Source organism: Notamacropus eugenii, chromosome 1 (assembly GCF_028372415.1).
Source record: "Notamacropus eugenii isolate mMacEug1 chromosome 1, mMacEug1.pri_v2, whole genome shotgun sequence".
Lineage (NCBI taxonomy): Eukaryota > Metazoa > Chordata > Mammalia > Diprotodontia > Macropodidae > Notamacropus > Notamacropus eugenii.
The window spans coordinates 718635051-718662860 of NC_092872.1; the positions used below are offsets into that span (position 1 = coordinate 718635051).

General features: G+C 40.3%; 1 long non-coding RNA gene and 1 gene segment (V, D, J or C); one reads left to right on the top strand and one right to left on the bottom strand.

Annotated features, from left to right (window-relative positions):
* The window catches only part of LOC140521593 (uncharacterized), a 250177-nt gene that overhangs the window by 206375 nt on the left and 15992 nt on the right, over positions 1-27810 (bottom strand). The gene's annotated exons all lie outside the window — the stretch shown is intronic.
* On the top strand, positions 13949-15419 carry LOC140521591 (immunoglobulin kappa variable 1-27-like). The segment is given in 2 exon segments: positions 13949-14161; positions 14293-15419. Coding segments are annotated over 2 exon segments (522 nt in total).

A 27810-nucleotide genomic window follows, 5' to 3' on the forward strand; every position in this document is an offset into this window, starting at 1 on the left:
TAGAACATAGTACATTTACTTAAATTTGTTTCTCCAATTTTCAAACTTCACAGAATTTCAGTTTGTGTACCATTTGCTGTTTCTCTCCTTCCCTAAATCCAGGAAGAGAGGATTACTTAATTTTCCAAAGGTAAAACGTGGAACAACTCATTATTAACATAGGGGAATGCATTTCCAAATTATACTCCACAGAAAATCATTCATCCCATCATTAATATGTTGAAACTAAAACTTTAGGCTACCTTGTATATTTTCATAATAATAAAGATTTTCAAAGAAATAATAGGCTACCATAGTAAATATAATTGTTATTATTGCCTTTAAACCAAGTATATCTAATTAAATATTTAACATTTTCAAATGATCAAATTTATCACATCCTTTTATAAGGCTAATCCATATGCAGCAAAATCCTGATTAAAAGTGCTTTGTCTGAATAATTTCAGCAATAGAGTGGTCCCTCTAATTTTCCAATCTAAGAGAATTTTAGAAGTACAATACTAGAAATTCAGTAATAATACAAACAGTAAATGTCAGATGACATCAACTGCATTTCCAGATTTTCACATGTAGAAATTATTCATGTTTTTATTTTTGGTATTTTAAACAACTTGAAAGTTAATTTGTAAGGAACAATTTTATTAAATCAAAGAGATAATAATAATATTGTGTTAAGAACTTTATAAACCTCTATTTTGTCATCTCTAAAATGAGGTGGAGAAGGAAATGGCAAAACACTCCACTATCTTTGCCAAAAAATAACCCAAATGGAGCCATAAACAGCTGGACAAAGTTGGAAAGACTGGATAATAAAGCATTACACAGTTAATTAAGGTTTAATAAGCACTCTCTATATATTAATTTATTGGATGCTCACAACAGCAGAGGTGTTATTATTAACTCCATTTTATAGATGAGAAAATTCAGGGGATGATTGCTGTGGAATATCATAGATCCTGTCAGAATTAATTGATGTATTGGCTACTTTTAATAAACTATTATTTTTTTCCTCTTTCTTTTTAAAAAATTCTTTATTACAAAAGTGGAATTTCTTGAAAGGGGAAGAGAAATTCAGAAATAAAGGTGAAACAAAAATCAAAACTTCAATTGAAATGTTTAAATCAAAGGCAGGTTTTGACCTCAGACCTTCCTAACTCCAAAAGCAATATTCTAGCCACTAGGCAGCACTGCCTTCCTAGGTAGAAGAAAGAGAGATAGAATTGTATAATCATCATTGCAGTGGACTTAAGAGATCAAAAGATGGGGTTTGAACCCCAATTATGGCATTTTGGGGTCTGGTAACCAAGAGTAAGTCAGAACCTCACACTTTCCTCATCTGCAAAAAAAGGAATAAGCATTTATATGGAAGTTATTATACATCCCAGACACTGTGAAAAGCACATTAAAACTATAGCTCATTCGATTCCCCACAACTCTAATTTTCCCCATTTTGTAGATGAGGGAACTGAGGCAAATAGAGAGGAAGGGACTTTGTCAGGGTGACAAGTACTAATGTTTGAGAACAGATTTGAACACAGGTCTTCCTGATTCCAGGTCTACCTCTGTAACACTGTGCCACCACCTGCCCCAAATGTCAACAATAATAATAATATTTCCATTAACTTCCTTGAAGAAGTGAAAGCACTTTGCAAATAGTCCATTGTCATTGTATTTAAGCTTTTGCTATAATCACACAAATGGGTGATGAACTCCAGGGTTCCCACCATCTCACTGAACAATGGAAAAGGAAAGCAGATTGTAGCATTTCAAGAGGAGAAAGGGACTGGAAGAAACAGAGGAGATAAGGTGTTTATCAGGTTTATCAATCAATCACTCAATAAATATTTATTAAATACCTACTCTGTGTGAGGTACTCTACTAAGCATTGGGAATACAAAAAGAGGCAAAGAGAGTCCCTGCTTACAATCTAATGGAGACAGCATACAAAGAAATAGAGAGACAGCAAACCATATATAAGATTAGGAAGAAATGGAATCCAGCAAAATAGAATCTAGATAAAATGCACCACAGGGTCAGGAAAGATTCTGTTGTCTTCAGGATTGATCAGCCTTATCTATACTTAAAAGCTTAAGGGAAGAGAGCCTTGAAAACAGAAGACTTAAGGCTTCAGGAAGTGGAGTAGGGGGTGCAAAAGGAGAAAGAAAGAAATATGGAGAATGAATACAAGGAAAGGAATAGTTCTTCCTCTCAGACAAGAGGGAAGGATAGAAGAACTATGTGTCAACATGAAAACCAAGGTCCTAGGAAGGAGCTGGGGAAACTTGGAATGGACAACAACTGTTCTCTATTTTTTTCTTTTGGATTCAAGGACCAAATCACAAAGACAGAAGAGAGAAAAAAAACAAAAACATATCATAAACTTAAGGATTGGAACTTAAATACAAAGGAAAAAGAAAAAAAAAACATGTTGTGCATAGCAGAAGATAAGAAAGGATTCAAAATATCTAACAATAAATTCACATTTCAAGAAAGCCTGTATGATGAATTCACATTGCGTGGAGAATTGTCCATCTATTCTTTGCTTCCTTGTGAGTTTTCTTCTGTGGTCTGCTGTGCACTTTTTTTTACTTTGTTCTTTTTTTCCCTTCCCACTCCTCCAGAAAGCTACAATAAAGTTTAGATATATTTCTCTGTAGCTATGGATATAAATATACATATGTTTGGTTGGTATCCTTCATTCTCAGAGGATCAAAATGACACCATCATGATAAAGACAAGTTTCAGTGTGTCCAACTGTGGCTGATCAGACCAATATGAGTTCAGAGTGCTCTACTACATATTGGGCACAGATAACCTAGGTGAACATTTGAGTTAGTTAGTCCAAATTTGTGCATCCTACATTTCCTTTGTGCTGTTTCAATTCTGCTTTGCTCATAGAGCTCAGCACCCTTTCTGATGTGGGAACACCATGCTGAATCTTGTACATATGATAAGTTAAAACACTAATTTAATACTTGTTTAAGCCATGGGATTTCTACAAATTCATATCAAAAAAACTTATCGTAACAAAATAACATTAAATTATTCTACAAATGAAAATTTAGTAGGCCTTCAAAAAAGTCACAGGAATATATTTTTTCAAAACCTTTCTTTCCAAAATTTCTTCCCTTTTTTAAAACAGTTTAAAATTTATGCTGATGTAAAATTTAAAAAATCACCACACATTTATGGAGAAAATGAGTTAGAAACTTCTAAAATATAGATATCTCTCTTTTCCACTTTAAAACAAAAATAAACTTTTAAAATTCAAATTCATTTGACTATGTTGGTGTAAAATGTCTTTGAGTGGCATAAATTAATTCCCAAAGAATTGTAACAAGCTAAATTCCTAGTTATTACAGAATTACGAGGTATCACAAAATTCTTTAATCAAAAAAGTAATGGGGAGTAGATCAAGCTTTCATAAGTCAGGAAGAACATGCCATTTAAATTAGCCTTGTCATAAAAACATAGTTTACCGGACCTTTAAAAATTTACTCAGTATCTTTACTTTGTCCTTGAATATATCACGAGAAATTAAGAAAATATTTATATTCTGAAATCTCATCTAGATAGTAAATATGGTATTCACAAGTCTCCAAATTAACATATATGTGTGTGTGTCTGTGTCTGCATGTGTGTGTGTGTGTGTGCATACAAAACACACACACTTAGGTAACTTGCCCAGAGTCACATAGCCAAAAAATATCACAGGCTGGGTTTGAATTCAGGTCTTTCCCACTTCAGGTCAAGTGTTCTACCTCCTGCAAAACAAATACCCTGAGCATGGAGTAACAAAATCCAATGAAATGCCTTAGATTTCCTCTTAAATAATTGAAGAATGAAGGAATAAAACGTGCTTTAGAAATATGATAAACATTATTGAGCTGTGAGAGTTGATGAAAGAGGCTACTTCACATAATCCTGGGCAACATGAACTGACACAGACTAAAATGAATAAAACCAGGAGAGCAATGTGTAAGAAAACACCAGACTAGTAAAGACAAACAACTCTGAACCACATCTGTACAGAAACTCTGAAAGGACATGTTAACCTCCTCCTGACCAAGAGAAGGTGGACGTAAGAGGCAGAAAGAGGCCCTTGTTTTGAGACACAGCCACTACCTAGATTAATTCTGCCTGATTCTGTTTATGTTAGATGGTATTTATTTTCTTCATTACTTCTCAATTTTTAATTCAAGAATGAGGCAAACGCAATTATAAAGAAAAAAGGAAGTAGACCACTGACTCATCTTTATAAATGTACAGAAAAAGAAACCAAAGGAAGTTCAGAAGGGAGGAGAGATAAGAGGAGAGTCTGCAGAGATATGGATACACTTTATTGTGTCACCCTTTTACAAGCTGTGTGAAAGGTAGGTTCGTAGTTAAACACAGAATGCTGTTTCTGGGTTCTGCTGCAGAGAGGGAAAAGCTTTTCCTTTATCATTCAAATTCAACATGAAAAGATTTAAATTAAAAAAGTACAGCCAGTCAGAGATACAACTGTGTCTAGCATGAAGAATGGGTGTACAAGAAAAGACTGCACAGGAAGATCATACTGGCAAGAGAAAAGAACTGGAAGCTGCCCCATATGATTATTTCTGAGGACACTGGAAGCACATGAAGGCAGGAAAATGGAGTAAGAAAGAAGAACATTCGAGGCCCAGGGGACAGCAAGGAGAGGGCATAGAGTCAGGGAGAGGAATCTTTATCCAGTGTCACCAGTCCATGGGGTACTTGGGAGGGGGTGAAGGGTAAGAAAAGTGGAAAGGGAGCAACTGGCCAAGTTTTGAAGGATTTTTAAGGATGTTTTATTAGATCCTCGATGTGATAAAGAGGGGCTGGAGTTTCTGGAGTAGGAGGTGACATGGCCAGCTCTGCTCTCTCACATGATCACTTAAACAGCTGAGGGCAGCATTGGCTAGAGTGGGGAGAGAGTGGAGGCAGAGAAATCAACCAAATGGACATGGCCATGGCCTCTCCAACCACGAGATTATGAGGAACTGCTGAAAGGTGACAGTGTTCTGAGTGGAGAATAGGAGGTAATGGACTTTAACAGGGAAAATGTCTCTGAACAACCGTTTTGCTCCTTTTGGCCTCATTTTCCCCAACTACAAACGAGAGGTTGAGATCAGCAATCCATCCTTTTTTTCAGCATTCTGAAAGATGAAACAGAAATACAAAAGAGAAGAATAAACACCTGCTCCCCCACAACAACTCAAGGGACACAATCTGCCCACACCACTTACTAGACCAAGGAATCTCCAAGTCCCCTCAATCTCCATTCATCTAAGACTGGACTCTCAATAGTCTTGAAGTTCTGCAGGTTCCCCAGTCTTAGTTTTCTTTCTAACTCAGGTACATTCTTTCTTTTTTAACTCTCTTCTGTGCACAGACACTTGTCAATTCTTGGTCTCTAGATCCAGAGCCCTCTGATCTCTCCTGGGAAAACAGAGAGACCTCCCTCATTTATAACCACAATTGACCACATATCACAGCCACTATCATGTGCAGCCTAAGGCAGGTCTATTTAATACAGCAATAAAAAAGAGGCCACATGAGGTCACACCTTCAAGGAAACACAACTGGACCACTGCCTCCATGTGCATATAACTACTTATGGGATCCTTGAGTTGAGGCAGGTCCACAACTGTTTTGCATGGTGATATCCAAAGGACCTTTCACAAACCCAGTCCAGACTCAAATATCTCCCACCTTTCTCACTGAGCTCAGAGCTCTCTTCCTCCAGCTCTACAAGGCTCACAATGCTCTCCCCTTCCTTGCTCCTCTGCCTCCCACTCCTCTGGCCTCAAGGTAAGACTTCCAGTGAACAATACGTTGGCACCACTTTAGAGAAAAAAGGAGTTTTCAAGTGATACAGCCTGAGGGTAAGGAACAAGTTCTGCTTTCATTGTCTCTACATGGAATTCTTCACTGAAAATTCTTTTTTCTTCTTTACTCACCAAGAAGCCCAGTCAGCCACTGTCATGACCCAGACCCCACCATCCCTGTCTGTGACTCCAGGAGACAGAATCACCATCAACTGCAAGGCCAGTTCCAGCATTAGCAACTACATGGCTTGATACCAGCAGAAACCAGGACAGTCACCAAAGCTCCTGATCTATAAGGCTTCCTCTCCCTACAGTCTGGGGTCCCTGCCAGATTCAGTGGCAGTGGCTCTGGGACAGATTTCACCTTCACTATCAGTGCTGTGGAGGCTCAGGATACTGCAGATTACTGTTGTCATCAATGGGGTAGTGCTCCATTCCCATAGCGTTTCAGCCCTGAACAAAACCTCCCCAGGCTGCTCAGCCCATCAGAGTGGCAGAACAGCTACTGCCCCAGGATCACAGGTTCCAGGCAACCACTGCCCTCAGGGGAGAATTGGGCCTAATTCAGCTCAGCTGCAGGAGCTACTTGTCCCAAGGGCTCTCATTGAGGTAGAAAGATGAAGAAGAGAGAAAAGAAGAAGAGAAAAATATCTTCTGTCTGGTAAGTGTTAGCCAAGGACCACAAACCTTCACATGGGGGCTGCTTCCAGAAGCTGGTCTCATTCTTTTCCCTGGTCTCTGCTCACTGCTCCCTAACACAATTCTTCTCCCCTCAGCTGGTGTTTAAGAGGAAAGTGTAAACAATTCAGGGGAATGGGCCTGCACTCTCAACTCTGGCTATAATTCCCCCCTGATCTAAAAAACAGCCATGATAGATAAGGTAGGTTAAACAGCCCCTAAAGTTCTTGAGGCAACTCAGTCTATAGGATAAATATATATCTATATCTTTATCTTTATCTTTTTATCGAGAGAGAGAGAGAGAGAGAGAGAGATACGTACATATCTCCCTCCCCACTCTGAGTAGTTAACTTTCAGGCAAGATGAGATCTCCTGTCCTTGTCACTCTTCAGTAGTCACTAGTATGGATACCAGACTATCAGCATTGGGAATAACCATCCTTAACTAATAAAAGGTTTCTAAGGAAAATGGGAGTGAAAAGAACAGTGGGGGAGGGGAGAAAAATAAATTGGCATGATATCTGTTTCACTTTGGGATGCTGGGAACCCTAAAATGCATGAGTACAAGAGTTCTGCCTCAAAAGAATTCAACCACTTAAACCTTTTTTCAGTCAAAGTAGGGAGGTTTATTACAACACCAATTAGGCAAGCAAGATTCTTAATTATTCTGCAAGATAATGGTTGTAAGATTGGTACTTGTATACAAAAAAAAAAAACCAGTTTCATTACAATCATGTTCCATTTTACTATGTTATGGAAATACTTGTTTATTTTACCATAAATATGTATTAATGTAACAAAAAAGGTGGGGTTAAGAAAACTAAGAATAGAGATGGAGCCAACATAGCAGAGTAAAGGCAGGGACTCACCTGATATTTTAAATTCTTTATTACAAGAGATGGATTTCTGGAAAGGGCAAGGGACATTCAGACATGAAGGTGATACAAAAACCAAAAAAATCAAATGAAATGTTGAAATCAAAGGCAGGAACTCAGGTCTTCTTGACTCTAAAAGCAATATTGAAGCCACTAGGCTACGCAGCTGTCCTAGGTAGAAGAAAGAGGCAGAATGGTAGAATCTTCAAAGCACTGGATTTAAGAAATCAAAAGACAGATTTGAACCCTAATTATGTCATTTTGGGGTCAGGTGGCCAGGAGTAAGTCAGAACCTCACACTCCTCATCAACAAAACAGGAAAATAAGCATTTATATGGAAGCTATTATACATCCCAGACACTGTGATAAACGTGTTAAAACTGTATCACAACCTACCCAGCAAAACTGAGTATAATACTTCAGGAGAAAAAATGGTCTTTCAATGAAATAGAAGACTTTCAAATTTTCCTGATGAAAAGACCAGAACTGGAAAGAAAATTTGACTTTCTAACACAAGAATGAAGAGAACCATAAAAAAGCGAACAGCAAAGAGAAATCATAAGGGACGTACTAAAGTTGAACTGTTTACATTCCTACATGGAAAGACAATATTTATAACTCTTGAAACATTTCAGTATCTGAACACTGGGTGGGAGTACACACACAAACACACATGCACACACGCAGACATACATAGAGACAGAGTGCACAGAGTGAATTGAAGAGGATGGGATCATATCTTAAAAAAAAAATGAAATCAAGCAGTGAGAGAGAAATATATTGGGAGGAGAAAGGGAGAAATTGAATGGGGCAAATTATCTCTCATAGAAGAGGCAAGCAAAATACTCATTATTGGAGAGATAAAGAGGGGAGGTGAGAGAAAAACATGAGATCTACTCTCATCACATTCCACTAAAGGAAAGAATATAATGCACACTCATTCTGATAGGAAAACCTATCTCATAATACAGGAGAGTGGGGGACAGGGGCACAAGCAGGAAGGGGGGGAGGAGAGAGGGGAGGGCGTGGGGAGGAGAATGCAATACGAGGTCGACACCCATGGGGAGGGAAAGGACCATAAGAAAATAGAAGTAATGGGGGATAGGACAGGATGGAGGGAAATATAGTTAGTCTTATACAACACAACTAGTATGGAAATCATTTGCAAAACTAAACAGATATGGCCTATATTGAACTGCCTGTCTTCCAAGGGGAAGGGGTAGAGAGGGAGGGAGCTAAAGAAGTTGGAACTCAAAGTATTAGGACCAATGTAATGTTCTTACCACTGGGTAACAAGAAACACAGGTTAAGAGGTCAAGAAAGCTATCCGGCCCTACAGGACAAAAGAGAAGACGGAGACAAGGGCAGGGAGGGAGGATAGAGGAGAGAGCAGATAGGTCACAGTGGCAATTAGAAAACTTGGGTCTGGGGGGGGGAGGGGGAAAAAAGGGGAGAAAAAAAACTATATCACATTTGGTTCCCCACAACTCTGTCATTGTCCCCATTCTGTGGATGAGGGAACTGAGGCAAAGAGAGAGTAAGGGACTTCCACAGGGTGACAAGAGCTAATGTTTGAGAACAGATTTGAAGACAGGGCTTCCTGATTCCAGGCCCACCTCTCTAACCACTGTGCCACCAGCTGCCCGAAATGTCAATAACATCAATATCTTCGTTAATCTCCTTAAAGTTGAGAAAGCACTTTGTAAATTGCCCAGGTGCCATTGAACTTAAGTTCTGCTGTAATCACACCAAACTGTGATGACCTCAAGGGTTCCCACTGTCTCTCTGAACAAGGGAAAGGAAAGCAGATTGTAGCATCTCAAGAGAGGAAAGGGACTTGAAAAAACAGAGAGCAGGTGATGATGATATATTTATAAAGTTTATCAATCAATCAGTGAAGAAATACTTAGCACTATGATATTCCTATGAGTTGTCTTTATAGGATCTCTTTTAAGTGGTGATCAATGGAGTTTTTCTATGTCTATTTCCCCCCTTGACCTAATGCTTCAGGACAATTTTTAAAATTATTTCATGTGTTCTTTTTCTGATTATAACTTTCAGTTAGTCTGATTATTTTTATTTTTTCTTTCCTTGATCTCTTCTCCAAATCTATTGTTTTTCTTACATTTCACTTTCTCTTCTATTTTACAGTCATTCAAGTTGTATTTAAGTATTTCTTGCTCTCCTCAATTTCACTGATTTCACTTTGCTTAATTCTAATTTTCAGGATATCAATTTCTTCTGTAAAATTTTGGATTTCCTTTTCTAATTGGTTGAATTTCTTTTCATAACCTTCTTGTTTATCTTGGATTGTTCTTAATTTTTTTTGGCTTTTTTCTCCATCTCTGTCATTTGACTTTAAAAGTATTTTATAAGATCTTCTAAAAACCCTTTTTAGGCAGGTATCCCAGCACCCCATTATCAATGTCTATTTAAGCAGCATCTTTTGACTCCAAGGTGATTCTTAGATATCCTTTCTTGGACAATAGATTTTCTTCTGAAGACAATTCTAAAAGGGAGTTCAGCTTCTCTGGTTCAGTACTAAAAGTTCCTAGATAATTTGGATTCAGTTTCAATGAGTACAATCATTTAAATTTGGTTCTCCAATTTTGAAACTTCAGACAATTTCCCTTTATGTACCATTTGCTGTTTCTGTCCTTACCTAAATCCTGTATTGATAAAAGAATCTTTTAAAATATGAGGAACCTACCATAAAATAAATTCTTCTGCCTTCTAAAATTATTAGGCAGATGTTTTAATAACAGAAAAATCCACATTTGAAACCTTACTACCAAAGCATGCCTAAAACCTGAATTTTCATGATAGATAAATTTTGGAAGCCAAATTTACATACCTGTATATAATTCTTGGAGGAAGCAGTGTACTCTATTGCTTTTCCCTCAAAATTTGCTATTCTATGTAATTAAAAACCTATCACATTACTTCTTTCTCTTATTACTTTGCCCAAGGATTTTCTCCTTCAGAGGATGCTATCCCTCTCTTACTATTATTTGGCCATGAATATAAGGTAATATTGTAAGACATTCATTTCTGCCGCCTACTGTGGTGACTCAGAGATGTTTCAGTGTCTATCCGTTATGTAAGAGATTTATATTGTACTAACATAACTACTTGATTATAGATATTTGCTGTAAAGAAAAAAAAGAGAATAACAGTTGCAACAATGTCATATATCATAAAAGAAGCAAAAAATTTCCTTAGTTCTGTTTGATTCCAGGGATAAGTCATATCTACAGTCAATCTTGTAGCAACAACATGTTAAAAGCAGGGCTCATGATTAATCAGGTAGAGAACTTCCCTTTTCAGAAACTAAATAGCACAATTAGGAAAAAGAGTCAGAAAGATCCTATCTAGACCATGTCCAAGGTTGTCCCCAAAACTTTTCCTAGGCACAGACATCCACCTTCAGCTGTTCCCAACCTGTATCACATGATATTGGCTTCATGATATTTCAGACAAGTCTGTAATCAAAGGTCAAAACTATAGTCAATTACAGATCCATAAATAGTCTTAAAGAGCAAGTTCCAATAATCAGAGCTCAGGGTGAGTTCAGTTCTCAAGGAGCACATATCCTAGACAACAAGTATTTAATCTCATATTGGTAACAGTCAGAGACTCATCACAGGAAAACTTATATTGCACTCAGAACTCCTTTCAAGAATGGGAATATCTTACTTTGAGTCTTAAGCAGTTTTCATATATTTTTCCACATCTTCTAATTCCAAAAGAAAAAGTAATATTAGGTTTCCCATTAAGATAACACAGGATAGCTCATAAGATACTGCTCTTCACTAACATATGTCTGCAACGAAATACTGTTCCTTCAACAAAAACAAAGACGCTCCTGACTTTAACCTTACAACTTGATAGATTCACATCCTTCACAAGCTTGTTTATACTTCTCTTCAAATACTCACTCTGGAAAGTGAGAAACTTCCTGAATTTAATTTTATACATATCATAAGTTCAAACACTAATTTAATACTTGCTTAAGCCATGAGATGACTACAATTTATGATCAAAACAGCAAAGTCTCTTCTGGTTTACAACTTATCATAATAATATGGCATTAAATTATCTTGCAAATGAAAATTTAGTAGAAAATCAGAGAAAGATTTTTTTCAAAACCTTTCTTTCCCTTTTTTGAAACAGTTTAAAATTTATCCTGAAGTAAGAAATGAAGATAAGTATCACTAAATATTCATGGTGAAAATGAGTAGGAAATTTCAAAAATGGTAGATATCTCTCTTTTCTACTTTAAAGGAAAATTAAACCTTTAAAATTTCAAATTGTTCAACTACATTGGTATAAAATGTCCTTGAGTAACATAAATAACTTTCCAAAGAAGTCGTTATAGAATTACTGGTAGCACAAAATTCCTCAGTCAAAAAAGTGTTGTAATAGGGAGGAGATTATGTTTTTAAAACCCAGAGAGAAGATACCCAGTTAAATAAGCTTTATCACAAAAACAAAGTTAACCAAGCCTTTAATAATTTATTGAGTATCTTTCCATTTCTTGCCCTAAAATGTATTACTAGAAATTAAGAAAATAATTACATTCTGGAATCTCACATAGACAGTGAATATGGTGTTCACAAACCTCCAAATAAACATACGTGGGTGTATATGTATGTGTGTGTCTGTGTGTGTCCATGTGTATACCCAAAACATGATTAGGCAACTTGCCCAGGGTCACATGGCCAAAAAGTATCACAGACTGGATTTGAATTCAGGTCTACCTAACTTCAGGCCCAGTGTTTTACCACCCGCAATAAAATACCCGGACCCTGGAGTAACAAATACAATTAAATGTCTTAGATTTCCTCTTACATAATTGAAGAATACCTGAATAAAATGTGCCTTATAAATATGATAAACATCACTGAGCTATAAGTGTTGATGAAAGAAGTTATGTCACAAAGTGCTGGGCAGTAAGAAATGACAGACACTAAAATGAATAAAACCAGGAAAACAAAGTGTAAAAAGACATGAGCATGGTAAAGACAACTCTGAACCTCATCTGTAGAGAAACTCTGAAAGGACCTGCTACCCATCTCCTGACAAAGAGAGGATGGACACAAGATGCAAAAGGAGACACATTATTGGATATGGCCATCAGATAGTGCAAGATTCTGCTTGCATGTTACAAGGGATTTATTTTATTTATTTCTTCTCAATTTTTATTTCAGGGATGAGGAAAGAGGAATCATAATGAAAAAAAGAAAGCAGACCACTGACTTGTCTTTATAAAGGCACAAAAAGAACAACGGAAAGTTCAGAAGGGAGGACATATAACAGGATAGTCTGCAAAGACAAGGATGGACTTTATTGTGTGATTGTTTTACAAGATGTGAGAGGAAGTTGCCCACAGAATCCTCTCTTTCTATTCTGCTGCAATTATGGAAAGGCTTTTTTTTTAGCATTCAAGTTCAATTTCAAAAGATTTAAATGAAAAATTAAATTAAAAAACCATGGCCAGTAAAAGACAATATTGTGTCCAATATGAAGTAAGGGCACAAAAGAAAAGACTACACAGGGACATCATACTAGCCAGAGAATATACTGGAAGTTTCCCATGTGTTTATTTCTGAGGAAAGAGGAAGCCCCTGAAGGCAGGAAGTGGCTGTAAGGTAGAAGAACATTCTTCTGACATAGGGGCCAGCAGGAAGAGGGAACAGAGTTAAGAGGGTCACCATGTCATAAGGTACCAGGGAGAGGGTGAAGGGTAAAGAAAGTGGAAAGGGAGAGATTGGACAAGTTCTGAAAGTTTTTAAAGGACTTTTTATCAGATCCTGGAGGTGAAAAGAGGGACAGGAGGTTCTGGACTAGGAGATCACATGGTCAGCCCTGCTCTGTCACATGATCAGTTTAACAGCTGAGGGCAGCACTGGCTGGAGTAGGGAGATAGTTGAGCCAGAGAAACCAACAAGACGGCCATAGACAGAGTTCAGCCATGGGACAATGATGGTCTGAAAAAAGGGGAAGAATAGGAGATGATGGACTTCAGTAGGAAAAATGTCTCTGAACAACCATTTTGCTCCTTTTCACCTCATTTTCCACAACTGCAAAATGGGTGGTTGAGATCAACAAACCCTTCTGTTTTTCAGCATTTTGAAAGAGGCAACAGAAATATGGAAGAGAAAAAGAAATATCTAGGCCCCAAAACAACCCAAGGGACACATGCTGCCCATACCACGTACCAGACCAAAGAATCTCCAAGTTCCCTCCATGGCCATAAATCTCACCCTGGGCCCTAAGCTCTCCTTGTATTCTGGTGACTCCCAGGTCTTAGTTCTCTTTCTAACTCAACTACTTCTTGCTTTCTTAACTCTGTTCTTTCCACAAACATTTGTCAACACATAGTCTCTTGACCCAGAGGCCTCTAATCTCTCCTGGGGAAATAAAGAGGACAACCCCGTTTAGAGTCACTTGCCACAAGATCAAGGCCATTCCAGAGGAGGTCCATTTAAAGTAGCAATAAAAAAAGAGGCCACATGAGGTCACACCTTCAAGGAAATATCACTTCAAGGAAATACACCCTCCATGTGCATATCACCACACCTGGGGTCCTTGAGTTGGGGTTGGACCAGCACTGTTTTGCATGGTGATCCCTAAGAGACCTTTCAGAAACCCAGCCTGAGACACAAATATATCCCACCTTTCACAAGGAACTCAGAGCTCTCTGTCTCCAGCTCTGCAAGGGTCACAATGCTCTCCCCTTCCTTGCTCCTCTGCCTCCTACTCCTCTGGCCTCAAGGTAAGACTCCCAGCCATAGGTTGGCAAAACTTTAGAGAAATAATGAGCTTTCTAGTGGGAATCTCTTATAGAGACTGAGGGTAAGGGAACAGCATTCTTAACTGAAATCTCTTTCTTCTTTTCCTGCCCAGAATCTCAGGCAGCCATTGTGCTGACTCAGACCCCAGCCTCCCTCTCTGTGGCTACAGGAGACAGAGTCACCATCAACTGCAAGGCCAGTTCCAGCATTAGCAACTACATGGCCTGGTACCAGCAGAAACCAGGAGAGTCTCCAAAGCTCCTGATCTATGCTGCTTCCAAACTGCAGTCTGGGGTCCCTGCCAGGTTCAGTGGTAGTGGCTCTGGGACAGATTTCACCTTCACCATCAGTGTTGTGGAGGCTGAGGATGTGGCAGATTATTACTGTTTTCACTATAGGAGTGCTCCATTCCCACAGTGTTTCAGCCCTGAACAAAAACCTCCCCAGGCTCTTCAGCTCTCCTGCATAGAGGAGCAGCTGCTGCAGAGTTACAGGCTCAGGGCAACCACTGCCCTCAGGGGAGAATTGGGCCTGATTCAGCTCTGCTTCAGGAGCCACTTGTCCCAGAGACTCTCGATGAGGTAGAAAGAAGCAGAAAAGAAAGAAGAGGAAGAGAAAAATATCATCTGCCTGGTAAGCTCCAGCCAAGCACCACCAGCCTTCACATGGGGCTGTTTCCAGAAGCTGGTCCCATTCTTTACTCTGCCCTCTGCTCTCTAACACAATTCTTTTCCCCTCACATGGTGTTTGAGAGAAAACTGCAAACAATTCAGGGGAATGTGCCTGGACTCTTAGCTCTGGCTGTTTTTCCTCAGTCCTAAAAAGACAGCCAGGACAGACAAGGTGGATGGAACAAGGAAGCTCTTGAGGCAACTCAGTCTATAGGAAAGATCTAGTCTCCCTTCTCATGATGGAAATTTCACTTTTAGGCAACATTAGATGCCCTACCCTTGTCACCCTTGGCAGTAACTTCATCATCTTCCCTGAGACTGCACCATCAGCATTGGGATGACCATCCTTAGTTTCCATAAGGCTTCTAAGGAAAATGGCAGTGAAAAAACACAATAAGGGAGGAAGGTAGAGGGAAACCATCCAAAGTACATGATTATTTCACTGTATATTTGTATTAAATAGCAGGTTGTGCATAATAGATTAGCAGCTTCATGTGCCATCGTGTTATTGTACAATGTTATGGAAATGCTTATTTTATTCCATAAATATGTACTAATAAAATAAAAAAGAGGATAAGGAAAATTAACAAAATAGTCAAGACAAATATGGCAGAGTAAAGTCAGGGACTCACTTGAGTTCTCCCCCAAACTTCTTTAAATGCCTTTTTTAAATGACTAAACAAATTCTAGAGTAGCAGTACTCACAAGAAATGGAGTGAAATAAGTTTCCAACACGAGACAGGTTTGAAGGCCAAAAGGAAAGGTTTGTTGCACTATGAGGAGACAGGAGCACAGTCCAGAGCAGGCCTCACCAGCACAGACTGGGCCCAGGCAAAACCAAGGCAAGCCCTGGGGGTACTGAATCACTGACAGTAGTAATGACATCCAGAGCTCTTAATCCCCAGATACCAAAGACAACATAGATCTGAAAGAAAGATCAGAGACCCAACTGTATGAGAGTGGAGTGCATACCAGCACTGCCCTGGTCACAGTCAATCACGGGCAGGCCTCAGGACTGACTGATCAATTGTGACAGCACAATTGATTTTTGAGTTCTAAGGCTGCAAATGGTCAAACAATTGGTCAGAAGGAGAATACATGGTTCTCCTTGCTAGCACTGTGGCAGGACTCTTGCTTTGTCCATTCTCAGATCGAGGTTTGGGAGGGAGTACCAGGGCAAGGGGGAGCAGTAGCAGAGAAGAGTATAATATGAGGATCTGTAAATTCTCAGTTCCTCCAGGGTGGTACAATCAAGAGCGAGGAGTTTATTCCTCTCCTGGCCAGCACTCTGGTCTGTGAGCAGGATTCGTCCTCCAGAGCCTCCACCAGCTCCACCATGGCAGCACTCCTCCTCACGCCAGGGCAGCCACTCAGGGCTGAGATCCAGATCAGCTGCTCAATTCCCAAGGGGATTTGGGCTAAGGCTCCAAAAATGGAAGCTGCTGCTACGTGGGGCTTGGGCTACACTGCTGTGTTTCCTTCTCATCTGAGTGAAAGAGGTTTCTCCCTTACCTTTGAGGCTGTCTTTGCTGTATGGGAGCTGAGGAATATGAGACCCGCAGCTGCTGTCAATGGCACATTTAAGCTGTCTCCAGACCTGTCCTTGCCACTGCATGTGCTGCGCAGCGCTGAGCACCCTATGCGACAGACATTTCCTGTCAGCTTTTCAGGGTGCCTTGGGCTGGAAATCTCTTTCACTCTGTCATTTTGTAACCTCTGCTGCTCTAGAATTTGTTTTGAGTCATTATTGACAGGTGTTTTATAGTCTATGGGAGGAGAACTTCTAGAGATGCATACTTTTACCAGCTCAGAGAACTCATAAGGCATCCAACAGACTTCAGAAATTCTTAAGTGGGATAGGTAACAATTCCAGACCTTGTTCTTCCACACACACACATTCCCATCTCCAACCTCCATGCCTTTAGAATGGATAACCCCCATGCATTCCCTCCCCTCTACCTTTTAGCATTCTCAGGTTCTTTTAAATTTTGGCTCAAGTGCTATCTTCTACAAGAAAAGCTGACACCACCTTCCTTCTGAAAATTACCTCATATTTCTTTTCCAGATAGAACATGTTGATCACTCAGATGCAATGTGTCCATAATGTCTAGCACAGAGGAATCAATTCATAAATTGCTTGTTGAGTGATTACTGACTGAAAAGTGATTCTTAATAAGGGAGTGTCAAGATCTAAAAGGAATCAAAGGCATAAGCTGAGAACAAAGTGTCTTTAGTAGAGATTCCAGGGGAGAAAACCTGCCACCCTGGGGTTCTCCCTTGACTGCAGACAGCAATGGATTTTTCAGACTAGAGATCTATGAAAAAGTTTTTATACCTTTATGAAGAAAGGGAAAAAAGATAAGAAGGCCTGGTCGTGAGATGCCAGCTGCCCTGAGGGTATCTAAGCAAAAAAAATCACTTCATTCTGCCCATTTTATCTCTCATGCCATTGATCCTAACAGAAGGGTAAGAACATTAGGGGCCTGGCTGAAACTGATTGTGTCTACAAGGAAAGATTTCAAGGTACAGGCTTGTTGCTGTTTATTGTTCATCATTCAACATGAAAGAGACATCAGGAGGGAACTGTCTTGACTTCAAAGTGAGTTGGGTTTAGGTGAAGCAGAGCTGTGTGAAGTCATCAGCCTCACTCTCTCCTACAGAATCATCAGAGTCCAGTGGTAAGACATAGGTCAAGATAACAGGGTCAATGGTGACAGATACAGTGGGACACAGGTCGTTCCTGGATATCCTTTCTTCCTTTCTCATTCTCAGATTTTATGGACTATTCCCAGTCATCCTGATCTATGTCTTGCCACTGGAGCCAGGTGGCTCTGGAGGAGAGAATAAGGCTGGTGATTTTGCCCAGCCCTACCTCACTTAAATCCAATAAACTCACAAGTCAAGACATCACCTTTCTGAGGTCATTGGTCCTCTTCAAGAATGAAAAACAGGAGTGAGAGCACTGACTCACTTAAGCTCCTGGACAAACTCCTTTGGATAGCTCTGAAAGGAGAATCTGACTAAATTTTGGAGGTGCAGAATCCAGTGGTAAACACACTGCGATGGATTCGGAGCCCAGGTTAGACTGGAAGGTCCGCAGGAAGGATCTGTTCCGCGGGGGTGAGCCCCCAGCGCACAGCGCAGCACAGTCAGCACAGCAGAGCAGAAGGGACCCGAGAAGCCTGAGAGTAGTGGGAGGAACCAGCAGAGCAGGAGACAAGCCAAACCAAGCTGGTGAGAGCCGCTGAGCACCAGATATCAGCGCAGGAGCTCCTGAAACCTTCAGCCTGAAGATTAAACTTCGGTAAGTCACCTACTTGAACTTCTGGGAGCCAGGATGGTGGCGTGATCAGTAAATGCTCTCTCCTCCCCCCCTGATGACCGTGAAAGAACCATAAAATATTCCCCCAGAAAAATCCTGGATCAGCGGGGAACAGCAGAAGGGGCAAATAGTCTCATAAGACCTGAGGCTTGGAAAATAGCTAAGGGGGATTCCTCCTACTGTAGCAGAGGCGAACCAGAAGGACAGAGGACCCAGGCCAGAGAAAACTCGCACTAAGACCCAGGCAACCCTCAGCACCAGGAGAGGAGCCCCAGGAGGGGTGGGAACACGCATTAGCATCTAGGTCTGCCTCAACCTTCCAGGGGAAAAGGGAAGACAATAGGGAAGCTAGGATCACCATCCCCTGAGCTTGCCTTTGCCTCAGTTCAGCTGAGGAGATCTCCTGTGACCAGACCACTCCTCCCACACACTTAACAAGCTAACCCCAGGGTTGATCTGGGAAACAAAAAACAAAAACCTGCTTTTAGCTTTTTCACACATCAGCTCAATACAAAGTTCTGTAGCTTCTGACTGAAAGAACCAGAAGCTACAACACTCAGTCAACATCACGAACAGGAAAAGGCAGAAGAAAGGTGAAAAAACCATAGAATCTTTCTATGGGGATAAGGACCAAAACACAAACACCAAAGAGGTCAGAGCTGAGACTGTACTTCCATCTGAAACTTCAGAAGGGACTATGAACCTCTCACAAGCACAAGCAGCTCTCCTGGAACAGCTAAAGAAGGAAATAGAAGAAAAACTGGCCAATGATTTTAAAATCATAAAAAAGGAATTCACTGATGAGAACATCACTCTGAAAAGGAAAATTGAGCAAATGGAAAAGGAAGTTCAAAAATTAACTGGAGAAAATCATTCCCTAAAAGGAAGAGTTGGTCAAACGGAAAAGGAAACCCAAAACCTAATTGGGAAAATTGGTCAAATGGAAAAGGAAACATAAAAACTACCTGGGAAAATTGGTCGAATGGAAAAGGAAGTACATAAATTAACTGGAGAACATAGCTCCTTAAAGGGAAAAATTGGAGAGATGGAAAAGGAGATGGAAAAGCTAACTGAAGAAAACACTACGATGAAGATTAGAATTGGGCAAGTAGAAACTAATGACTCAATGAGGCAGCAAGAATCAGTCAAACAAAATCTAAAGAATGAAAGATAGAAAAAAATGTAAAATATTTAATTGGAAAAACAACTGACCTGGAAAATAGATCCAGGAGAGAAAATGTAAGAATTATTGGCCTGCCAGAAACCCATGATGAAGAAAAGAGTCTGGACAATATCTTCCAGGAAATCATCAAGGAAAACTGCCCAGAAGTGCTAGATTCAGAGGGCAAAATAGTCATCGAAAGAATCCACCATTCCCCTCCCGAAAGGGATCCCAAACTCAAAACCCCAAGAAATATTGTTGCCAAATTCCAGAGCTATCAAGTGAAGGAGAAAATACTACAGGCAGCCAGAAAGGAACAATTCAAATATCAAGGACATACAGTCAGGATCACACAGGACCTTGCAGCTTCTACATTAAAAGATCGAAAGAATTGGAACCCAATATTCCGTAAGGCAAAGGAGTTGGGACTTCAACCAAGGATCAACTACCCAGCAAAGTTCAGCATAACATTTCAGGCAAGGAGAAAGTCATTCAACGAAATAAGGGATTTCCAGAGCTTCCTGACCAAAACACCAGAACTCAATAGAGAATTCGATCTTCAAATGCAGGTCTCAAGAGAATCATAAAAAGGTAAACAGGGGGGAAAAAACAAAAACAAAAACTTGTTACTCAATTAGGGCAAACTGTTTACCTCCCTATAAGGGAAGATGATACCTGTTAATCTTGAGAATTGTGCAGCTATTATGATAAAAGGGATATACATAAAGGGAATGGGTATAAAGAATGAAAAACAAATTAGATCTAAATAACTGGAAAAATATCAGTTGCTCATGGGGAAGCCTTGCTAATATAATAAAAATGGGAATTCTACCAAAATTATTTTACTTATCAAGGGTCATACTACTCAAACTACCAAAAATAATTTTATACAGCTAGAAAAATAGTAACAATTCACCTGGAAGAGCAAAAGTAAAAATATCAAGGAAATTTATGAAAAGAAATGCAAGAGAAGGTGGCCTGGCCATTGCAGATCTGAAACTGTTATAAAGCAGCAATCATCAGAACTCCTTAGTACTGCCGAGTAAATGAAGTGGTGAGACAGTGGGATTGCCAAGTACGTCAGACATGACAGTCAATGACCATAACAATCTACTGTTTGATAAACGTAAAGACTCCCGTATCCGCATCAAGAACTCACGATTTGCAGGATGCAGAATGAAGCATACTAATTTCTTTTGTGTTATGTTTTGTTTTTTTCTCATGATATCTCTCATTCATTATCATTTTTCTATGCAACATGACTAATGTTTAAATGTGGTTAATATGAATGTATGTGTATGACCCTTATAAGACTGCATGCTGTCTCAGAGATGGAGGGTGGAGGGAGAGGGAGAAAATCTAAGACTTATGGAAGTGATGGCAGAAAAGTAAATACAGAAAAGTCAATTTTTTTAAAAAAAAGAACTTAGGATCTGATAAAAAAAACTAATGAGAAAAATGAAAACTGTGTACAGAAATTGGCACAGACCAAAATCCTATACAATATACCAAGATAAGGTCAAAATGGGTATAGGATTCAGTCATAAAGCATGAAACTAGAAGCAAATTGGGACAGAAAAGTATAGTCCAATCTATGGAAAAATGAAGAATTTATGACCAAACAAGATATAGAGAACATTATGAAAAGCAAAGTGGATCATTTTGATTACTCTAAACTGGAAAGAGTTTGCACAAAGAAACCCAATGGAATCAACACTAGAAGGGAAGCAGAAAGCAGGAAAACAAGTTTGATAGCCTGTGTCCCTGACAAACACCTCATTTGCCAAACATATAGAGAACTGAGTTGAATTTATAAAAATACAAGTTATTCCCCAACTGATTAATGGCCAAAGGATGTGAATAGACAGTTTTCAGAGGAAGAAATTAAAGCTATCCATATTCATATGTAAAAATGCCCTAATCACTAATGATTAGAGAAATTCAAATTAGGACCAGTTCTGAGATACCACACTACACCTATCAGATTGCTAGCATGACAAAACAGGAAAATTATAAATGTTGAAGATGTAGGAAACTTGGAAAACTAATGCAATGTTATCAGAGATGTAAACTGATCCAAACACTTAGAACTCAAAATCTCATAGAAGTTAACATTGAAAACTAAACGTGTTTTTTAAAAAAAAAATATGAAGGACAAACAACAATTTGTGAATAGTAGTGGCTGCTCCACTGCTGACTTCACTATTCAATTTCAGCTGGGCAGTGCTCTTTCCTTCACTCCTTCCTTCCTTCCTTCCTCATGTCCTCCCCTTAGAGAGTAAGACAGTGACCTATGGGTGCTTTGCCCAAAGAAAGAAAAATTCCTTGAAATTGAGTTCTGGAAAACCAGACTTTGATAGAGCCCATTCAAATTCAAAAGGAGTTACTTCACTATGCCTGAAATCCCAAATGCTCTAGCTTTCAATGATTGGCCAATAATAAGATCCAGCTCAAAATCCTCTGGGTCACTCTTTGGGTTTTGATAGCCCAGAGGGAGTGTGAATAGCAGTGTTCCTGCTATGGACAAAAAACCTGAGGGTCTGCCCCCTCCAAATTGTTTGGTGACTAGGTCTCCCTGTCTCTCACTAGGCAGGAAATAGAACAGCTGTTCACAGGCTTGATCCCACTGCTAAATAGCATGGAAGCTTACTTATTGGAGGAAAGGGGATGATGGACTTTAATAGGAAAAAGGCACCTAAATAACCATTTCACTCCCTTTGGCCTCAATTTTCCTATCTATATAATAAAATCTACAGTGTTTCTTTTTTCCTTTTTTAGCTTTTACAAAGCTGTAACAGAAATGCAGAAGAGAAAAATAAACATCTCATAGTGACCAAGGAATCTCCAAAGACCCCTCGACCTCCATTGTGTCTAAACCTGGATCCTTAGTTTCCTTTAAATTCTGTTGGTTGCTCAATCTTAGTTTTCTCCCTTCATCAGCTCTTTTCTTCCTTTCTTCCTTATTTCCTTCCTTTCTCTCTTTCTTTTTCTTTCTTTCTTTCCTCTACTCTTTGCACAAACACTTGTCAACTCTTGGTCTCTAGACCCAGAGCCCTCTGATCTCTCCTGGGAAGGCAGAGAAGGCTCCATCAACACCAGCCCACTCTCCTCCAAGCCACTCCCCCTTCCCATGTTTATAACCACAATGGACCACCTGGCACAATTATCACCATGTCCAGCCTAAGGCAGATCCATTTAATAGAGCAATAAAAAGAGAGGTTACACAGGTCACACAATCAAGGAAACGCAACTGGGCCACTCCCTCCATGTGCACATCACCACTCCAGGGTTCCTTGAGTTGAGGTTGGACAAATACTGTTTTGCATGGTGATCTACAAGAGACCTTTCACAAACACAGTCTCACTTATCTCCCACCTTTCTCACTGAACTCAGAGCTCTCTGCCTCCAGCTGGGCAAAGATCACATGTTCTCCCCTTCTTTGCTCCTCTGCTTGTTACTGCTCTGGTAAGACTCACAATGAGGCAGAGATTGGAACCACTTTGGAGACAGAAGGAGTTTTCCTAGGGGCATCTTTGACACAGCCTGTGGGTGAGAGATCTAAACGTGGATACACTGTATGGAGACAGGGTTCTTCACTGAAATCTTTCTTCTCCTTTTCCCTCTAGGAATGCCAGGTGGCCTCCCTGCCTGTGACTCCAGGAGACAGTTAGCATCAGCTGCACAGCCAGTTCCAGGATTAACCAGGGGAGGAGCTGGTACCAACAGAAACCAGGACAGTTTCCCAAGCCCCTGATCTATGAAGCATTTAAGCTATGATCTGGAGTCCCTGCCAGATTCAATGACAGTGGCTTTGGGGCAAATTTCAACTTCACCAACAATGCTGTGGAGGCTGAGGAGGCTGCAGATTGTTACTGTTTTCAGTGGGATAGTGATCCATTCCCACAGCGTTTCAGACCTCAACCAAAACCTCCCCAGGCTGTCAGCCCTCCAGCACAGCAGCGAAGCTTGTGCCCCAGAGTCACAGGCTCAGGGCAACCACTGCCCTCAGGGGAGAATTGGGCCTAATTCAACTCAGCTGCAGGAAATACTTGTCCCAGGGGCTCTGATTGAGGTAGAACGATTCAGAAGTGAGAGAAAAAGGAGGAAAAGAAAGAATCTTGTGCCTGGTAAGCTTTAGCCAAGGACCACAAAACTCCCCGTGGGGGATGATCCAGAAGCTGGTCTCATTGCTTACTCTGTTCTCAGTTTCCTCACCCTGAGCTGCTGTTAAAGAGAAACTGCAAAATATTCATTTTCCCCTATCCTGAAAAGACACTCAGGATAGACAAGACAGATAGAACAGTCTCTCAATTCTTGAGGCAACTCAGTCCCAGGATGACTCCAGTCTCTCTCCTCCCTGGGAGAAGCTGATTGTTAGGTAAGACTAGATCTCCTTTCCTTGTCACCCCCTGGTGCTGTCAGCCATTACTAAATTCCTTTTTAGAAAGACAAACAAAATTAGTCTGAATGTGAGTGTTTATTTCTCTCAAAGCCTGTGAAACTTGCATATATAGATATTCCAGAGAGCTCATCATGAGTCAATGAACTCCTAGAGGGTCAGACAAAGTAGACCTTATATCTTCAGAGCAATTGCCTCTCATCACTACCTCACTTCCTGACTCAGGATGCCTTTGTCATCCAAAATTATTGTTTCCATAAGGTTAAGCATGATATGAGAAAGAAATTTCTTAAGTGAATAAGTTGTTAATGCAGTAAGACAAGACAACTGACAATGTGCCAACTGAAATTGCAATTCCAGGATATTTGTGTTTCCTTTACCAGTAATATGACATAACAGGATATGTCCATAAAATACTTAAGAGAAAAAAAGTCCCATTATTCAAGGTAGTGTCTGGTGAATGGGCCTTGTCCCTATAGTCATAGACAGAGGAATGCTCTTGGTCCATTTCATCTGGCCTTCTGGGTTTGACACAGGAATGGGACATTTTGAGTTCACTCAGAGAACAAAGTATGTGTATTATGCTAGAGCATTGTAAGGCAGCTTGGTAAACTGAACTCAGAGTGGGCCATAATGCCTCTCCTGATTGAATTATCTCCTGATTGAATTATTGAAGCCTTCCTTAGATAATGGGGATACAAAATGGTTATGGAGGGATCTATGGTAGTCAACTGGTCGTTTTCTCAGAGAACTGGACCATCAGCATTGGGGACAGTCGTCCTGAACTTCCATAAGGCTTCCAAAGAAAATGGGAGGAAAAAGAACAAAATGGGAGGGAGGGTAGGGAAAAAGGAGGAAAAAACTGTGAATCTGCATGCTAGCTTTCTTGCATATTTGAAAGCAATAGCAGATTGTGCATAGTAGATTAGCAACTTCATTCACAATCATCTTTGTTATTATGCTGTGTTTTGGAAATGTTTGTTTTATTCCAGAAATATATATTAATTGAAAAAAACAGATTTTAAAAAGCCAGCAAAGAAAATGAAAAGCAAGGAACAGAAAGAAGTATAAGAAAGAAGGTTACAGGAGGGGCAGGGGGAAAGTCTCCTGAAAATTCTGCTTTTAAGCTTGCTTAGGTGACAGATTTGACAGCATGTGGGGCATGAAGTCAGGAAGACTCATTGTCCTGAATTCAAATCTGGCCCCAGACTCTTCCCAGCTGTGTGACTTTGAACTTAACCCTCTTTGCCTCAATTATCACAGCCATAAAAATGAGCTGGAGACAGAAATGGCCAAACCATTCTCAGATCTTTGCCAAGAAAGCACAAATGGGGTCACAAAGAGTCAAACGTGACCGAAACAACTAAATAACAATCCACTTCCAACTGTAGTTGGGGCTTCATACACACAAAATGATTTGGGTCAGCTAAGTGGTGCAATACTGGGTCTAGAGTCAAGAGAATCTGAGGCCAGGCTCAGACACCTACTCACCTGTGACCCTGGGAAAAATCTCTTAACCTTCTTTCTCTCAGTTTCCTCATCTGTTAAACAAGCTGGAGAAGAATATGGTAAAGTGGGTCAGTATTTTTGCCCAGAAAACCCTAAAACAGTGGCATAAAAAGTTGGACATAACTGAAACTACTGAATAGCAAAGCATTACATGTCATTTCAAGGTTTAGTAGGGACTTTACATATATTAACTTATTGGACTCACACATCAACATAACTGCTATTATTATCCCCATTTTACAGATGAGAAAACTCAGGTGTGGAAAAATTAAATGACTTGCCCAGGGCCACACACCTTGCAATCTGTCCTTTGTATCAGATAACTGTCTACTTAAAGATAAACAAACATGGCAGGTGAATGTGATGGAATATTACTGTATCATAAGAAATAGAGATTATGAAGGTTTCAGAGAATTATGGGAAGACTGATGTGAATTTACATAAAGTGAACAATTAGAACTAAGAAAGCAATGCACACAATGACTAACAGTAAATATTAAGGACAGAGCATTGGAACCGAATGCAGTATAATTATGATGACCACACCGCCTCCTGGAGGAAGGCAGAGGAAACTCTCTTCCTTTCCTTCTTTATAGAGGTGTGCGGTAAGTCCTGCAGTCAGCCACTCCCAGGACCATCCAGGGGGAAGCTCCAGCCTCCAGTACTATTCTAGCTCAGTAAATGCCACCATAACTGCCAACCACTACTGAGTTCCTTCTAGGACTTCAGAAGCGGAGGTAGCTTGGCTAGCTCTGAGGGAAGAAACTTCTGCCTTGTTCTCACTCTGCCATTTAAACAACCAGCAGTGAAACAGATTCATTGTGCTTGAGTGTGCTTATACGTTACAGGAGATTTTGTTTATTACTTCTCAGTTTTTAATTAATTAATGAGGCAAGAGCAATCATAATGAAAACAAAAAAACAGACCACTGGCTCATCTTCATAAATGCACAAAAAAGAACCGAAAGAAGTTCAGAAGGGACCATAAGTAAGGGCATAGTGTGCAAAGACATGGACGGACTTTGTTGTATGATTATTTTGCAAGCTGTGTGAAGGGAAGGTTCGTAATTTCGTATAGAATCCTCTTTTTCCATTCTGCTGCAGGTATGGAAAAGTTTTTCTTTTAGTCTTTAAGTTCAATCTGAAAAGATTTAAATTAAAAAACCACAGCCAGTAAAAGTCATTACTGTGTCCACCCTGTAGTACGGGCACAAAAGAAAAGACTGCACAGGGAGATCCTACTGGCAAGAGAATGTACTGGAAGTTTCCCTATATGTGTGTTTCTGAGGAAAGAGGAAGCCCCTGAAGGCAGGAAGTAGCAGTGAGGTAGAAGAACAATCCATGTCCAGGGGACAGCAGTGAGAAGGCACAGATTCAGAAGGAAGGACATTTATCCAAGGTCACCAGGTCATGTGGTACTGGGGAGGGGGTAAAGAGTGAGGAAAGAGGAAAGGGAGGGATTGGCCAAGTTCAGAAGGACTTTACAGAAATTAGATCCTGGAGCTGATAAAGAGGGACAAGACTTTCTGGAGCAGGAGATCAAATGGTCAGCTCTGCTCTCTCACATCACCAGTTTAACAGCAGAGGGCAGCAATGAGTGGAGTGGGTAGAGAATGAGTCAGAGAAATCAGCCAGACAGCCATGCAGGAGTACAACTATACGATGATGAGAACCTGACAAGAGGTCACAGTGTTCTGAGTGGAGAAAAGGAGATGATGGACATTAGTAGATAAAAGGTCTCTTAATAACCACTTTGCTCCTTTTGACCTCATTTTCCCCAACTACACAATGAGAGGTTGAGACCAACAATCCATCATTTGTTTCAACATTTTGTAAGATGTGACAGAAATTTAAAAGAGGAGAATAAACATCTCCTCCCCTACAACTACCCAAAGGATACATTCTGTCCACACCACCTGCTAGACCAGAGAATCTCCACCTCCCTGCTATCTCCATTCATCTCACCCTGGGCCCCTTGCTCTCCTTGAATTCTGGTGGTTCCTGGGTCTTAGATTTCTCTCTAACTCAGCTACTTCTTGCTTTCTAAACTCTAATCTTTCAACAGACACTTGTCAACTCTTGGTCTTTAGACCCAGAACCTTCTGATCTCTTGTGGGAAGATAGAGAGTTCTCCCCTGTTTATAGCCACCTGCCACAATCAGGACCATGTCCATGCTAGGTCAGGTTCATTTAAAATAGCAATAAAAAAAGAGGCCACAAGAGGTCACACTTTCAAGGGAAGACAAAAGGGCCACTCCCTCTGGGTGCATATAATCACTCCTGGGGTCCTTTAGTTGGGGCTGGACCAGCACTGTTTTGCATGGAGATCTCAAAGAAACCTTTCACAAACCCTGCCTGAGACTCAAATATCTCCCACCCTTCTCACTGAGCTTAGTGCTCTCTGCCTCCAGGTCTACAAGGGTCACAATGCTCTCCCCTTCCTTGCTCCTCTACCTCCTACTCCTCTGGCCTCAAGGTAAGACTTCGAATGAGCAATAGGGTGGCACCACTTTAGAGACAGAAGAAATATTTCAGGGGAGATCTCAGACACAATTTGGGGATAAGGGA